At 53.2% G+C, this 12,707-nt stretch overlaps 1 protein-coding gene across 2 annotated transcripts in view; it reads left to right on the forward strand.

Moving 5' to 3' along the window:
• SCAMP3 (secretory carrier membrane protein 3) overlaps positions 1–12,702 on the forward strand; it is a gene marked incomplete at its 3' end in the record, with an annotated part of 15,415 nt that extends 2,713 nt beyond the window's left edge. Inside the window, 19 exon segments of one of the 2 annotated variants that reach the window (XM_014589716.2) lie at positions 20–189; positions 1,313–1,541; positions 2,226–2,313; positions 2,661–2,727; positions 2,899–3,015; positions 3,761–3,927; positions 4,709–4,803; positions 5,889–6,018; positions 6,115–6,197; positions 6,352–6,431; positions 6,627–6,717; positions 8,885–8,962; positions 9,626–9,748; positions 9,834–9,954; positions 10,382–10,510; positions 11,396–11,555; positions 11,667–11,768; positions 12,283–12,400; positions 12,664–12,702. In XM_014589716.2, coding sequence (XP_014445202.1) covers positions 20–189; positions 1,313–1,541; positions 2,226–2,313; positions 2,661–2,727; positions 2,899–3,015; positions 3,761–3,927; positions 4,709–4,803; positions 5,889–6,018; positions 6,115–6,197; positions 6,352–6,431; positions 6,627–6,717; positions 8,885–8,962; positions 9,626–9,748; positions 9,834–9,954; positions 10,382–10,510; positions 11,396–11,555; positions 11,667–11,768; positions 12,283–12,400; positions 12,664–12,702 — 2,187 coding nt within the window. 2 annotated transcript variants of the gene reach the window in all.
• Positions 12,703–12,707: the final 5 nt, after the last annotated feature.

The raw sequence follows: 12,707 nt of genomic DNA on the forward strand, positions 1-12,707 counted from the left end.
ACCTTTCCTTCCCTTCCAGATGCCTCATCCTCGAAGGTACCGCTCGTCAGAGCGAGGCAGCCGCGGAAGTTACCATGAACACTATCGGAGTCGAAAGCATAAGCGGCGAAGAAGTCGCTCCTGGTCAAGTAGCAGTGACCGGACGCGCCGGCGCCGGCGGGAGGACAGTTACCATGTCCGTTCCCGGAGGTGAGGCCTCAGGAGGAGAAACTCAGACTCGCTCATTCATTTGTTCAGCACATAACCGCTTGGCTACATGCTAAGGGCATTGTGCTGAGCAGCTGGCTGAAGGTGGTGGTCGAGCTGATTAACCAAAGGAGCCATTTGCACTGCAGTATTAAGACTTCCCGTAGAGGAAGAACGTGCTGAAGGGCTGAGGACATGCCCAGGGGCAGGGGCCTTGGTTGTAGTTGGGCAGGATGCAGTTCCGGGGAAACCTTAGAGAAGCTGACACCTAAGCGTGTCTAGGGAACAAGGAGTCAAGCTGGAGGAGTGTCACCCTGTAGAGGAAGAGCCTGTGCCAAAGGACTGACCTAGAGGTAGCTAACGAGCTAACAGATGGGACAGAGGGAGGTCAGTGGAGCTTCAATTATTTTTAAAGAATTATTTATCCTAATTTTATATATTATTTATTTTTCTTAAAAAATTGGACCAGAGAGAGAAAGGGAAAGTGAGAAACTAAGCCACCAGATCTGGGACTCAAACTGCAGTTGGCCATATGAGAGCCCAGTGCTCTAACCACCACACCACCTCTGGCCCCAAGCTTTAATAATTTAGCAACTCGTTCAGTTGGAGAAAGGAGTTAAGGATGGTTTAGAGCAAGACGGTTTCAGTTGGGAATGCTTGAGGAAGAAATGGCTCCAGGCTAGGCAGTGGTATATCCCAGCCGGATCTACATGGCAGAGGTCTTGAACTAGTACTGACCCGTCGGAGCAAAGGTGCAGTGAACCAGGCCCACTGGACTGGGGGCGGGCATAGCGGGAAGACCTTGTTGGGAGTGCCTGTCTCTCTCTTGTGGAAGAAAGGAACGAATAAACTTTCAAAGAAAAAGAAATGGCTCTTTGTTTCATTTTCTTACTGGCGGGGAGGCGGAGGCCCCCAGAGGGAGTGGTTCTGCAGAGGCCTTGTCGGAGGTCCTGGTGACACGCAGGGGAGATCCTCCTCGGCCCCTCCTCACCTCACTGCTCTGGTCCTTGGTCCGCTCCGGGCGGCTCGCTGAGTATCAGAGCGCTCCCTCTCATGTTGCTCTTTGTTCTCATTGAGGCAGGACCTTGTTCCGCGGTGTGGCCTGATGGTGTTTGTTGTCCAACAGCAGCTATGATGACCGCTCATCAGACCGGAGGGTGTATGATAGGCGATACTGTGGCAGCTACAGGCGCAACGACTACAGCCGGGACAGGGGCGAGGCCTACTACGACACGGACTACCGACATTCCTACGAGTACCACCGGGAGAACAGCAGTTACCGCAGCCAGCGCAGCAGCCGCAGGAAGCACAGGCGGCGGCGGGGGCACAGCCGGACGTTCAGTCGCTCGTCTTCGGTGAGTGCCAGCCCAGGCCCTTCCTCTCCCCCTTGCTCAGGCCTCTCGGACTCTGGTAAGTGAGCCGTCTCCTTGTTCTCAGCTGCGTGCTGGGGCATGAACTCTGAGGTGGGCACTGAGTCTGTCTACCCTCTTGGAGGCTCTCCAGCTCTTGAAGGGCCCTGGAGTGTGCTTGGGAGATGGATGGGCATGGAGCATTTGTCACCCCAGTGCCCGCCCTGGCATGATGGACTTACTGTGTTGGGAGCAGCTCTTCAGCCCCAGAGGTCTCCACTCTAGTGGGGACGCTGTTTGTGAACCGCCTTTCTTTCCAAGCCCTGGGCTCTGTGCCCCCTTAGCAGACAGGCTTGGGTGGGGGCGAGGGGAATCTGTGCCCGGCTGAAAGGGCATCGTGGAGAGCATGGGGTCGTGGGCCACGCTGGCAACGACAGCACTCCTCCGCCCTGCCCGTGCCTCTCCCTCTTCCTGTTTTGGGTTTGGGGACCTGGGGTTGTGCGCCGCTCTCTCTTCTCAACACCGATCCGCCTTACTGCATCTGACGTGTTCCCTTCCACTGTCCCCCATCATCGTCTGTCCCCCCTGGCTGGGCGCCTGTGACCGGTGACCCCTCAACCACCCACCCCGCCTCCCTCCGGCCCCCGCTCCGACACCTGGCTTGCTCCGACTCCCCCCGCCCCCCGACAGCAGCACAGCAGCCGGAGAGCCAAGAGTGTAGAGGACGACGCTGAGGGCCACCTCATCTACCACGTCGGGGACTGGCTACAAGAGCGATGTACAAGCCAAATCGTAACAATCCTATAGCCTGTAATGGTCCCATAGCCATCCTACCGTCCCGAGCCAACCCAGATCACGGCCTCTTTTGCCTTTTCTCAGTGGTGGTGTTTATCGGGGTGGTTTGAGTTGCTGTTGAGAACTGACCTGTGTTGTCCACTCCCAGCTCTCGTGGCCCCTGGGTTAAAGGTGGTGGGAATCACACAGGGGTTTGCTTCCCCTGTGACCATCTGTACCTGTTCTCTGCCTTCATCTCCTCACCCCAGGTTGCTGTAGGCTTTTTTCTTCCAACTCAGCTCATTCCCCATCTTCTCTCCCTCCCTTTCCCCGACCCTGCTCTCTTTTCAGATGAAATTGTAAGCACCTTAGGAGAGGGGACCTTCGGCCGAGTTGTTCAGTGTGTCGACCATCGCAGGTAGGTCTTGGCCCCTCCTCGCTCCACACTTGCTAGGCGTAAGGGGATGGTCTGGTTGTCTGGGGCTTCATTGCTGATTAGCCAAAGGCAGGATTCTCAAGTCCTCACACAGCCCCATTTAATCTGAGGCGTTTTCCAGAACCTGGCAAAACCTTTCTTGCCAACCTACAGGGGCGGGGCACGGGTTGCCCTGAAGATCATTAAGAACGTGGAGAAGTACAAGGAAGCGGCGAGGCTGGAGATCAACGTGCTGGAGAAGATCAACGAGAAGGATCCTGACAACAAGAAGTAAGCCGGAGGAGGAGGACGTGGGGAGGCACAGAGGCTCCGCTCCTGCCAGCAGACTCCCAGACCTGGGCGAGGCAGCAGGGGAGTCCTAGACCTTCTCATCCATCCATCTTCTGTTCCTCATCTTAGAGTAGTAGAATGTCAGGGTCGGAAGCGAGGGGCAGTTAGATTGCTCTGCATCCCGGGATGGCCTCTAGATTTATGCCGGAAAATGGCCCTGGGACTGAACATCAACGTCTTCATCTGAAAATGGAGTAGGCTTTTATACCTGCAGCTGTGCTGCTGAGGCCCTAGGCATTCACACAGTAGGACTTTGTCCACATACATTCACAGGCCAAAAGCAGAATAAGACACAAGGCAACAGTAGGCACAAACACGAGCCCAGTGGTGGCCGATGGTGAGTGAATTGAGCAGGAGCTGGGGCTGGGCTGGGCTTTAGGAGCGATAGTTTGCCCGTTCAGAGTCCACACTGTTTGGAGCCTGGCACTCAACAGCTCTTAAGCAAACAAGTTTTTGAACTGTTTAAAATATTCTAGGAAGATGTTTTGAAGTTTGGTAGGTAGTGCCTTTCTTCTTGGGTCTGTCAGAAAGTCCATGCCCTAGCTGTACTGGATTTTTTGGTAATTCTAGCTGGCATGTTTATACAAGTGGGTTGAATCAACAGCTGTATGGTCCCTCCTTGTTGGAGGGGTGGTGGGCAAGTGGGAGCTCATCAGACGTCCCCCTCCCCCGTCTCTCTTCCCAGCCTCTGTGTCCAGATGTTTGACTGGTTTGACTACCATGGCCACATGTGTATCTCCTTTGAGCTTCTGGGCCTTAGCACCTTCGATTTCCTCAAAGACAACAACTACCTGCCCTACCCCATCCACCAAGTGCGCCACATGGCCTTCCAGCTGTGCCAGGCCGTCAAGTGTGAGTGGGGTGGGCCACGGTGGACTCTGGGGTAGCCCCTCCCTCTGTTGGAGCGCTTCTGTCTCAGCTGGGCACTGGTGAAGCCCCTAACAGCTCTGTCAGCTGCAGTTCTTTTATTCACTGACATCTTGGCATCACCTGACTTGTCCGTGACTGAGGTCCTCACGGTCCCGACTGCTTTTACTCCACGGCCGACCTAGCAGGACTGGAGGAGAAAGCCTTTGGAACCAAAGTGCTTAGTGACCTCCATCTTCTTTTCCTCCCCTTCCTTGGGGAGTGTCAGCCAGGCAGCAAGCACAGAGAGAAACACTCCTTAGGCTAGAGGTTGAGATTCGTGTGAGATGAGGTGCTTTCCATCCACGGCAAAAAGCAGACGGGAACATGGAGGAGTTCAGGGCCAGTAGGGAATCCAGACAAGTACCTAGTTTCCTCTTGAGTCTCACAACGATACTGTTTCACAGACTTGGGTTTACAGAGATACAGTTTCACAGGCTGGTGTTCCCAGGCTCAGGTATAACATGTGTCAAAGTCCTTAGAAAACTACAGCTCACAGCAAACAGTCTTTTTTTCCCAAAATTTCAGTTGAGCTACAGCTATATCTTATTAGTAAGAGTAGGGCTTCGTAGACCAGGCATTTCATTTAGATGTCAAGCAGAAAGCAGCCCTAGTGGTTCTGGACCTGTCCCCTCACCGGCTTTGCTCTAGGTGAGCGAGCTGGGGTCCGCCGGTGCCAGTTACTCCAGCCCCTGGCCCAAGCCTGACCTGGTCTTTTCCCCTGCAGTCCTCCATGATAACAAACTGACACATACGGACCTCAAGCCTGAAAATATTCTGTTTGTGAATTCAGACTACGAGCTTACCTACAACCTAGAGAAGGTAAGATAGACGAGGTCTGCCCCTCAGCCCTGGGGGACAGGCTCCTTCTGTCTTCCCTTTTGCTGCTTTCTCCCACATTTTGTCTTTGTCCAGTCCCCACTGAGTAAAGCCAAGATACCAGAATGGGTCGAAAGGGAGGGACTTAGAAAGGTTAACTTGGAGGACAGCAGGTAACATGGTTAAGGTGCTGGATTCCCACACGGCTGACCACAGTTCACTTTCTCTCCATCCGTTTCCCACAACTGCATGTGCCCTGTGGCAAAACCTTGAAAAAAAAAAGAGGGGGGAGAAATTAGAAGAGTACTTGGAAAATGACCTCAGATAACTTGTCAGTAGATGAGAATGTCTTCAGACTTGTTGATTTGGGCTTCCTCTCTCTTTTTTTTTTAGATGTAATTTCTGTGCAGCAGGACAGCTCAGTTCCCTTGCCTGACTGGATACGATCTCAGAGCTAAAGCAGCTCTCTCTTCCTTGACCCATTTGTTACATGTTAATTTATTATTAAATTTTAAAAGAAATACTTATTTAGTTAATTAATTAATTAATTAATTAATTTTAATTTGACCAGAGAGAGAGAGAGGGAAAGTGAGAAAGCACGCCAGCAGGTCCAGGAATTGAAACATGGTTAGCTATGTGGGAGTCCAGAACCTTAACCACTGTGCCACTTGCGGCACCTTCATTTATTTATTTATTTCAGAAAAACTGTATACCTATCACTTGGGCATATATAATCTTTTTTTTTTTTTTTTAAAGGATTACTTGTATTTAACTTCATTTATTTTTATATGTATGTTTTTTAACTTGAGAGAGAGGGGGGGAAAGTGAGAAGCAAGCCACCAGGTCCTCCACTCAAACTATGGCTGGCCATGTGGGATTCCAGTATCCTTAACCACCATGCCACCAGCTGGCCCCATATAATCATTTCTTAATTTTCCTCCCCACTCTTGACATCCCTGCTGGGTGTGGGGAAGACTGGAAGGCAGGAGGTCGGAATTGCATTTGAGTGGCTCAGAAGCACCTTAGAGAGCAGCGGTGGCATCTCAGGCTGAGGGGCAGTAGTCATCCTCTTCCTGCCTTGCTCCTAGAAGCGAGATGAGCGTAGCGTGAAGAGCACAGCCGTGCGGGTGGTGGACTTCGGCAGCGCCACCTTTGACCATGAGCACCACAGCACCATCGTTTCCACTCGCCACTACCGAGCCCCAGAGGTCATCCTTGGTAAGGGAGGGCACAGTCATCCCGGCGCGTTAGGTGACCTGGTCATGAGGAAGGGCCCCCAGGCCTCATAATACCTTTCTCTCCCATTGCACCCAGAGTTGGGCTGGTCTCAGCCTTGTGACGTTTGGAGCATAGGCTGTATCATCTTTGAGTATTATGTCGGCTTCACCCTCTTCCAGGTATGTGGGGTCTTGCCTGACCACCAGCGTTCTCCCTGATGCCTTTGCTCTCTGCTGAGGACCTGCCTGCTCACCCTCAGTGCCCATTTTCCTAGCGGCGCGTCCTCAGCAGCCCCTTCTCAGTCTCGCGCTCAGTTCTCTCTTTGTTTCTCAGACCCATGACAACAGAGAGCATCTAGCCATGATGGAAAGGATTTTGGGTCCTATCCCCTCCCGGATGATCCGAAAGACAAGGTGAGCCTTGAGTGAGAGGGAATTAACCCTTTTCCTTTTCTCTCCACAGAACTGCTCTCTCACATGATTTCCCTTTTTATTTTTTTGAACACTTCCCGCCCCCTAGTTGTTCTCAGATGGGGAAAGAAGGGAATTGATGCTAAATTTATGCTAAAGGGGAACCTTCTGATGCCTCAACCTCCCCTTCCCCTCTAGAAAGCAGAAATATTTTTACCGGGGTCGCCTGGATTGGGATGAGAACACGTCAGCTGGGCGCTACGTTCGTGAGAACTGCAAACCACTGCGGGTGAGCCAGGCTGGGGTAGCGAGTGCCCACCACTCCAGGGTCACTTCCTCCTTCAGGTGGTTTGCCTCTGCAGTGCCTTGCACAAGCACAGAGGGCTAGGAAAGGAGGGGAGGAAAGCCCAAGGAAGACACCCTCGGTCCATAGAGAGAGAAGAGGGAGTGATTTTGTGGAGGAAGTTACATAGCCTAACCTTGAGACAACCAGAGAACAAAGCACTGTCCTGGATTCTTTAGGTCAGACAGAAAAGAATAAACTACTATTGAAGAGCTTATATTTTAATGAGCTAAAGAAGATTCATGGAGTTGACAAGGATATACAAGTAGAGAGAACTTTCAGAGTATGAAGGAGTAACTGCTAGTGGGAAGGTAGGTTGAGCTGTAACTTCAGAAATGTTGGTCACGGTGTGGTTGTGGTAAGGTAGTGTTTGAATTGCTTGTGAGCAGAGCCTCGGTTCTCCAAGATTGAAAGGCAGGGCCTTGAAGGAGGAGGCAGGGTCTATAAGGCGTCCTGCCTCACCTTTGTCCTGCCCCCTCCACCAGCGGTATCTGACCTCAGAGGCAGAGGAACACCACCAGCTCTTCGATCTGATTGAAAGCATGCTGGAGTATGAACCCGCTAAGCGGCTGACGTTGGGTGAAGCCCTGCAGCATCCTTTCTTCACTCGCCTTCGGGCTGAGCCACCCAATACCAAGTTATGGGACTCCAGTCGGGATATCAGTCGGTGACGATCAGGCCCTGGGCCCCCCTGCTTCTGGTATAGCAGAGGGTGTCCAGTCCAGGACACTGGTGCTTTTTTATACAAGAGAACAGAGCCGGAACTCACTCCTTCCTCCTGGCTCCCTGTACACCTGTGAATATGTGAAATAGTGTAAATAGAACTTGTACCTATCACTTCAACCCCTGCTTTGTACATAATGCTATTCCATCCACACTCTTCCCACCCTCACCTGTACCCTCACATGGGGTTGGGTGGGGGCAGAGTGAGGTAACCAGGTGGCATCTACACCATGTTTTATAAAGAATTTTGTACAGTCTTTGTGAAATAAAATGACGTGCTTCATCTGACCCCCCACCCCATCCCTGCAGTTTGGGGTTGGGGAATGACAGGGTCCAGGGATGAAATGATTGCTCATCCCTGAATTTGGGTGTGAAGGGAGTCCCACTTGCCCTCCAAAATGAACCAGAGTCAGGGTCCACTTTGATTTCTGTGCCCACATTGTCTCAGGGATGGGAAGTGCTGGGTGGGACAGCATCTCTTGCGGGTTAGAATGGAGGAGTTAGAAGGTGGCACCGATCTGCTCAGGAATAACGAGAGCTAGGTTGGAGGCTGGCTCCTATAGCCACTAGGCAGAGGTCCCTGGTTTGGGCCGGAAGCCACGGAAGAAAACTTACTTAACTGGAAGCTTGATAGGCTGCCAGGACCGGTCAAAGGCTCCCGTCGTACACCTCGGGGTATCAGGAAGACCGGGATTCTGGCGCGTGCCCTGCCGGGAAGTGTAGTTCCTAAGTGGGGGAGTCACGTGAGAAGGGTGGTCCTTGGCGACCCTGACTGGGTTAGACTTGTCACGTGGGAGACTCCCGTCTTTGCTTTTAGCCAAGACGCAGGCGCAGCCGGCTGTTGCTGCGGGATCCTACGGCTCTTCCGGTCGGTTCAGCCAATCGGTGCACAGAGAAGCGGGGCCGACCGAGAGGAGCGGAGGGAGCGCTGAGCGCCACCGCCGCCGCCACTGCCGCGGCAGGGGCGTGGAGGGCAGGGGGCGACTGAAGCTGCAGTTGCAAACATGGCTCAGAGCAGAGATGGTGGAAACCCGTTCGCGGAGCCCGGCGAGCTGGACAACCCCTTTCAGGTGACGCGTCGGCGGCCTTCGGGTTGATTCTTCCCGGGGTTGTAGGGTCGGGCTAACTTGTATTCCCACTCTTGACATTTGATACGAAGAAGGGTCGCCACGTGGGGGTGACGATGACTTCAGGCCAGTCAGTATCCTGGGGGCGGGTCCCGCCCCCTGTAAAGAGCTGGTACTGGCAGTGGGTGATGGATTTGAGGTAGATGTTTTGGGGACTAGAACGCGGTCCCGAAGATGCTGTATTGGGAGCTGTGGGCAGTTTAAGACATGTCCCTGAAATTCGCCCAGGGGGCCCTAGCTGAGCCCAAGGTCTTCCCCCTCAGGACCCCGCCGTGATCCAGCACCGACCCAGCTCGCAGTATGCCACGCTCGACGTCTACAACCCTTTTGAGACCCGGGAGGTGAGCAGCTGGCGGAGATGGGGAGGGATGAATGTCAGTAAGCCCGGCCTGTCTGGGTAAAGGGGACTTTTCTGCACTCAGAGGAAGTAAGCGGCATTGTCTTAGCTCTCCCAGAGAGACTGGTCTGCGCTGGAGTGCGTCATTTTACTAGGGACACCAGGGCCAACTATCCATGAGGATTGGGCTGTAAAAGTTAGCCCTGGGACGACCTGGGATCTGCAGGGCCTGAACCAAAGTTCTGTCTGGGAAGGTTTCCTGAATGAAAGTAAGGATGGGGCTGGTTGGAGTTGAGAAGACAAGGTGGTTTAGAGTGCAGTTAGAAGGCAAAAGGGAGGGAGGCTAGGTCTTTTTGTCCCACTGGGATAGAAAATGGGGAGCTTTAGGAAGTTAAGGGGGTACTCACGATAGATGAGTGCTTTGAGTCCTTGCTAAGGAGTGTGATGTGGGTGGGGGGTGAAGGCTACTGCGGGTCACCAAAGAGTTCTCTGAAATAAACCGACACAGGAATTAGCTTCAAGCAGCCCGGGGGGGGGGGGGGGGGGGACCCGGGGGGGGGGGGCTGCTTCCTTAGGTATTGAGTTCTAGGTGTAAAGGTATTCAAGCAGACTCTAGGTTCCTGTGTTATGAAGGACTAGGTGATCCCTAAAGTCTTTTCCCCAACAGCCACCACCGGCCCATGAGCCTCCTGTCCCTGCCCCGTTGCCTCCACCCTCAGCTCCTTCCTTGCAGCCCTCGAGAAAGCTCAGCCCCACAGAACCCAAGAACTATGGTTCCTACAGCACACAGGTAAAGGCAGAGTGCAGGTGGGAGCTGGGGAAGGGGCCAGTCCTGGGCTCAAAGACTCACGTCTCCCTCTGCTCATACTGGGCAGGCCTCAGCTGCAGCAGCCACAGCTGAATTGCTGAAGAAACAGGAGGAGCTCAACCGGAAAGCAGAGGAGTTGGACCGTAGGGAGCGAGAGCTCCAGCATGCTGCCCTGGGGGGCACAGCTAGTAAGTGGGTCCTTGGTAGGGTGGGGAGGGCATCTGACAGCTTGGAAGAAGCAAAGGCAGGTCTGAAGAGCTTGGGCTCTGGAGTCAGACTGCTGAGTTTGAATTTTAGAGAGAGTTCTGAAACAAGTTCCTGAATTCCGAGTGCCCTAGTTTCTTTATTTGCAAAAAGAAAATAATGTTTGTTATCTGTCTGGCAGGATTTGGGGAGGATTTAAAAAGTAATATATGTAAAGTGCTTGGCACAGCATTTAGATGTTGTAAATTATAGTAAATACTTGGTATTACTATTATTTTTTCCATTTTTCCTTATCTCCTTGGACTCTGAAGACAGAAGAGAAGGCAACGTGGAGATGGTGGGGAGGGAGAGTGATGCCTTCGTGGGCATCTGCCTTACTCCTGGGCTCCTCTTGCTCGCTCTGCCTTACAGCTCGACGGAACAATTGGCCCCCCCTGCCTTCTTTTAGCCCAGTTCAGCCCTGCTTTTTCCAGGACATCTCCATGGAGATCCCCCAAGAATTTCAGAAGACGGTATCCACCATGTACTACCTCTGGATGTGTGAGTAGGGAAAAGCCTTTGGAGGAGGTTACAGGTAGATCTCTTACCTGCCCTGTAGCCCACTCCCCTAGGACCAGGCACAGTGCCTCTGCAGCGTTTGCACAAAGGCCAGTTTCTCCAGAAATCTGCCCACACTCTTTAAAAAAAAAAAATCAATTCCATATGTTATTATTATTCTCCTAATTTGACCAGAGAGAGAAAGGGAAATCAAGAAAGCAAGCCACTGGGACCAGCAGTTGGCGTAATGGCTGTGTCGCCGGACTCCCACATAGGCGACCACGGTTCGAGTCCCAGACCCGGAGGCGTTAATGGCTGTGTCGCCGGACTCCCACATAGGTGACCACGGTTCGAGTCCCAGACCCGGAGGCTTTAATTCACGCCAGGCGCGTGTGTGTGCATGCCCAAGATCCCAAGAGGAGAATGGAGGAGAAGGGATTGCAGCCTGGCCATCCCTCCTGGGGGGTGATTTCTCGCCTTCTCTCTGTCTTTCTGGGCAGCACACGCGCCCTATAGCAAAAACCTCTCAAAAAAAGAAAGAAAGCCATTAGGTCCAGGACTTGAATCGCAGTTGACCATGTGGGAATCCCAGGCTCTCTTCTTTTTGTAGTACTTAGAACTTACCAACTTTGCTCGCCAACGTGTGTTCTTGCCCCCTACCTTTCCCTTGGCTTCATGCCTACATTATCCCGCATTCTTAACTGTCTTTGTAGAGTGACCACACGTGATTGAAATCTGCTTGGTCTGTCTCTCCTGTTGGTGTTGAGGGTTTGGAAAAGGCAGGTGCTGCCTGCCTTTCCTTACCCTGCCACATTAAGTGGGCGTACATGGGAAGGCACTGTCACTGCAAACCAGAAGGCCTTGTCATCCTGTCCCTCTGTCCCTCAGGCAGCACGCTAGCTCTGCTCTTGAACTTCCTCGCCTGCCTGGCCAGCTTCTGTGTGGCGAACAACAATGGCTCAAGCTTCGGGCTTTCCATCCTCTGGGTTCTCCTCTTCACTCCCTGCTCCTTCGTCTGCTGGTACCGCCCCATGTATAAGGCCTTCCGGTAAGAACGTGTGTGTGGGCGTGGGGTGACGTGGGACCAGGGACAGGCCCTGCGTCTGCTTCTTTAGCCCTAATTGTCCTCCCCACTTCCCTGTTTCTTTTCTCTCTGCAGGAGCGACAGTTCTTTCAATTTCTTTGTTTTCTTCTTCATTTTCTTTGTCCAAGATGTGCTTTATGTCCTCCAGGCCATCGGCATCCCAAATTGGGGGTTCAGGTCTGTAAGGTTGCCATCTAGCCTCGCAATCCTCTAGACCAAGCCAGCACTGGGTACTGGGATGTGAGTTGTTTGGGGATACTGGTTTAGCAAGGAAGACGGGGTGTATTTCCCGGATAGAGAGAACCCAGATGGAACTCTAGACAGGCAGAGGTTGAGGGGAGAAAGGCTGAATGTGGTCAAATCTGGGAAGGCTTTCTGGAGGAGGCATATGTAACCATGGTTGAAGAGAGGTGGGAGAGTTCTCAACAGAGAAGGGTCTGTTTGGAGTGAAGACACTGGCAAGAGCTTGAAGAGCCAGGAGTTACTGATTCTGAAACGAGTTGAACTCTGAAGAGACTGGTCATAGTCTGGGATTCTGTACATCTGTCCAAGTGCTGCCAGACTGATGGGGAGGAACTGCTGAGGGCAAGGGCGGGCCTGGCGCGTGTGTGAGACTTAACCAGTGGGGAAGCCGGGGGTGGAGGCGGCAGGAGCAGCCCCTCCTCACTGGCGCACGCCTCGCTCTCCACAGTGGCTGGATCTCCGCGCTCATGGTGCTGCAGTTGAACACGGCGGTGGCTGTGCTCATGCTGCTGGTCGCCCTGCTCTTCACTGGCATCGCGGTGTTGGGGATCGTGATGCTAAAGCGGGTGAGGGGCGTGTGCAGGGCTGGGCTAGGAGGGTGAGATTGGGGCTCTGGGCCTGAGTGGGGCATTCAAGAGGAGCAGGGGCAGGCCGGGTGGGTTGGTTCCTCTGCTAGTGGACCCTGGGTGTGTGTGTGTTAGGAGTCAGGGTGGGAGCCTGGAAGGAGACGCTGGGACAGCAGGCGAGTGAATGGGGAGAACAGTGCCCCATTGAGGTGGCACTGTCAGCCGTTGCTGTCAGCCGTTCAGCGTGTCTTCTCTACCTGCAGATCCACTCCTTGTACCGCCGCACAGGTGCCAGCTTTCAGGAGCC

Source organism: Tupaia chinensis, unplaced genomic scaffold (genome assembly GCF_000334495.1).
Source record: "Tupaia chinensis unplaced genomic scaffold, TupChi_1.0 Scaffold000374_1, whole genome shotgun sequence".
Taxonomy (NCBI): domain Eukaryota; kingdom Metazoa; phylum Chordata; class Mammalia; order Scandentia; family Tupaiidae; genus Tupaia; species Tupaia belangeri.